The sequence below is a fragment of the Dipodomys spectabilis genome, unplaced genomic scaffold, assembly GCF_019054845.1.
Source record: "Dipodomys spectabilis isolate Male_0828 unplaced genomic scaffold, ASM1905484v1 ptg000030l, whole genome shotgun sequence".
In the NCBI taxonomy this organism is placed as follows: domain Eukaryota; kingdom Metazoa; phylum Chordata; class Mammalia; order Rodentia; family Heteromyidae; genus Dipodomys; species Dipodomys spectabilis.
In genome coordinates, this window is record NW_024870707.1 from 4145948 (window position 1) to 4147965 (window position 2018).

At 34.6% G+C, this 2018-nt stretch overlaps 1 protein-coding gene across 1 annotated transcript; it reads right to left on the bottom strand.

Moving 5' to 3' along the window:
• Positions 1-545: 545 nt before the first annotated feature.
• On the bottom strand, positions 546-1538 carry LOC122105229 (olfactory receptor 5T3-like). The gene has a single exon (XM_042676378.1). The coding sequence runs from the start codon at positions 1506-1508 to the stop codon at positions 546-548; it is 963 nt and encodes a 320-aa protein (XP_042532312.1). The 5' UTR covers positions 1509-1538.
• Positions 1539-2018: the final 480 nt, after the last annotated feature.

Genomic DNA, 2018 nt, shown 5'->3' on the forward strand with positions numbered 1-2018 from the left:
ATCTTTAAAAGAAAAAAATTTGAAAACAACATCTTATCCCATCACTCATTTATAACTCTATCTTTTAAGACTTGCTATTATATGAATTATATAAGATGAGCACACTTGTATGGATTACAGTGAATAAATCAAAATGTAAGTCAGACTACTAGGGTGTAAACAACATTGTATTTTGTTGTTTTGGTTCTATTCATTTATGGGAATTCATTCCTAAGGATTTCACAACAGACTCCATAATGCATGCCAAGGAACTTCTGTAAGCAATATGATTATTGTTTAATAGTAAAGGATTAAAAATATGAACTGTGTTTAGGTTAAGTGAAAAGTAGTTATAAAAAACCAACGACAACATTTATGTCCAACAATGTTTAATATGCATTTGGAGCTGCATATTATGCATATTTGCATACAAGAGACACAATATTGGAACAATATTGAATGATCTCACTCTTAAATTCCTGATCATTTTTATCTAGTTTCTGATCTACTTGAAGGGCATCACTAGATTCTTTTAGTTTTATTCAATTCTAAAAACGTGTCAATTACTAACTTCTTTCAACAATTTTTTTCATTGCTTGCTTCACGTCTTTGTTTCTCAAACTGTAGATGACAGGATTCAGCATGGGGATCACAATGGTGTAAAATATAGACACGATCATGTCATGGTTTGAATCATAGCTGGAATTTGGTCTCATGTAGCTGAAGAATATTGTGCCATAATAAATGGACACTCCAGACAGGTGAGAACCACACGTGGAGAACACTTTTCTCCTCCCTTCAACTGAACGCATTCTCAGAATGGCCAACAGAATGAAACCATAGGACACCAGGACAATCAGAATAGTGACCATCTCAATAGACCCTACACAGTAGAAGAGTAGAAGCTGGTTCATTTGAGTGTCAGAACAAGAAATAGCGAGTAGTGGGGGAATATCACAGAAGACATGACTGATTTCATTGGATTCACAGAAAGACAGACTGAAAGTGGCCATTGTGTGTATCGTGCCATTAGCAATACCAACAACATAGGAGGCAATGATGAGGGACACATAGACTCTGGGTGGCATGCTCACTGAGTAGAGGAGAGGGTTGTAGATGGCAACATACCGATCATAAGCCATTGCAGACAACAGGAAGGCTTCTGTGGTTCCCAAAGTCACAAAGAGAAACATCTGGGTTGCACATCCAATAAAGGAAATGGATTTGTCTTCTGCTAAGAAATTGACCAACATTTTGGGGGTCACAACTGTAGAATAACAGGCATCCAAAAATGATAAGACACTGAGAAAATAGTACATAGGGTTGTGGAGGCGGGCCTCCATAATGACCAGTACAACCAGGCCCAAATTTCCTATCAGTGTGAAGAGATATATCGCAAGAAAGAGTAAAAATAAGACAACTTTCAGGTCAAAATTATCTGTGAAGCCTCTTAATATAAAGAGAGTGACTTCAGTCATGTTCTGAAAATCAAGTTTACGTATGTCCAAGTCTGATGACAGTTCGTCCATTGCACTTTTGAATTCTTGATTCTAAACGTTGTATCCCATGAGAGGCAGGCTAACTTTATCCTTGTTGTCTGTATCTGTGCTAAGACAGCTCAACTTCCTTGGTAGTGATGTGATAGGCTGTAATGAAAAATTTCACAGAAACACGATAATTGTACCTTAGTAGCTAAAGGAAGATAAAATTCTCATTCCTTTGTTGGCTATTTTTCTCTTTTTGACAAGCTGGCAAATTAACATAACATATTTAATTAATTAATGCAATTATTCATTTCAGTGAATATTGCAAGAATTTTCTACCCCTTTTTAGTAAATTACATAATTTGAAAATTCACCAGGATATATATATATATATATATATATGTATATATATATATATATATATATATATATATATATATATATATATAAATGAATGGAAAGCACATACCCAAGAAGTAATCCCAGTTTTCTTACACAGCTCATGATAAATCTTTATGTTTTAGGCCTCTTAAAATAAGTGAACACAACTTACCT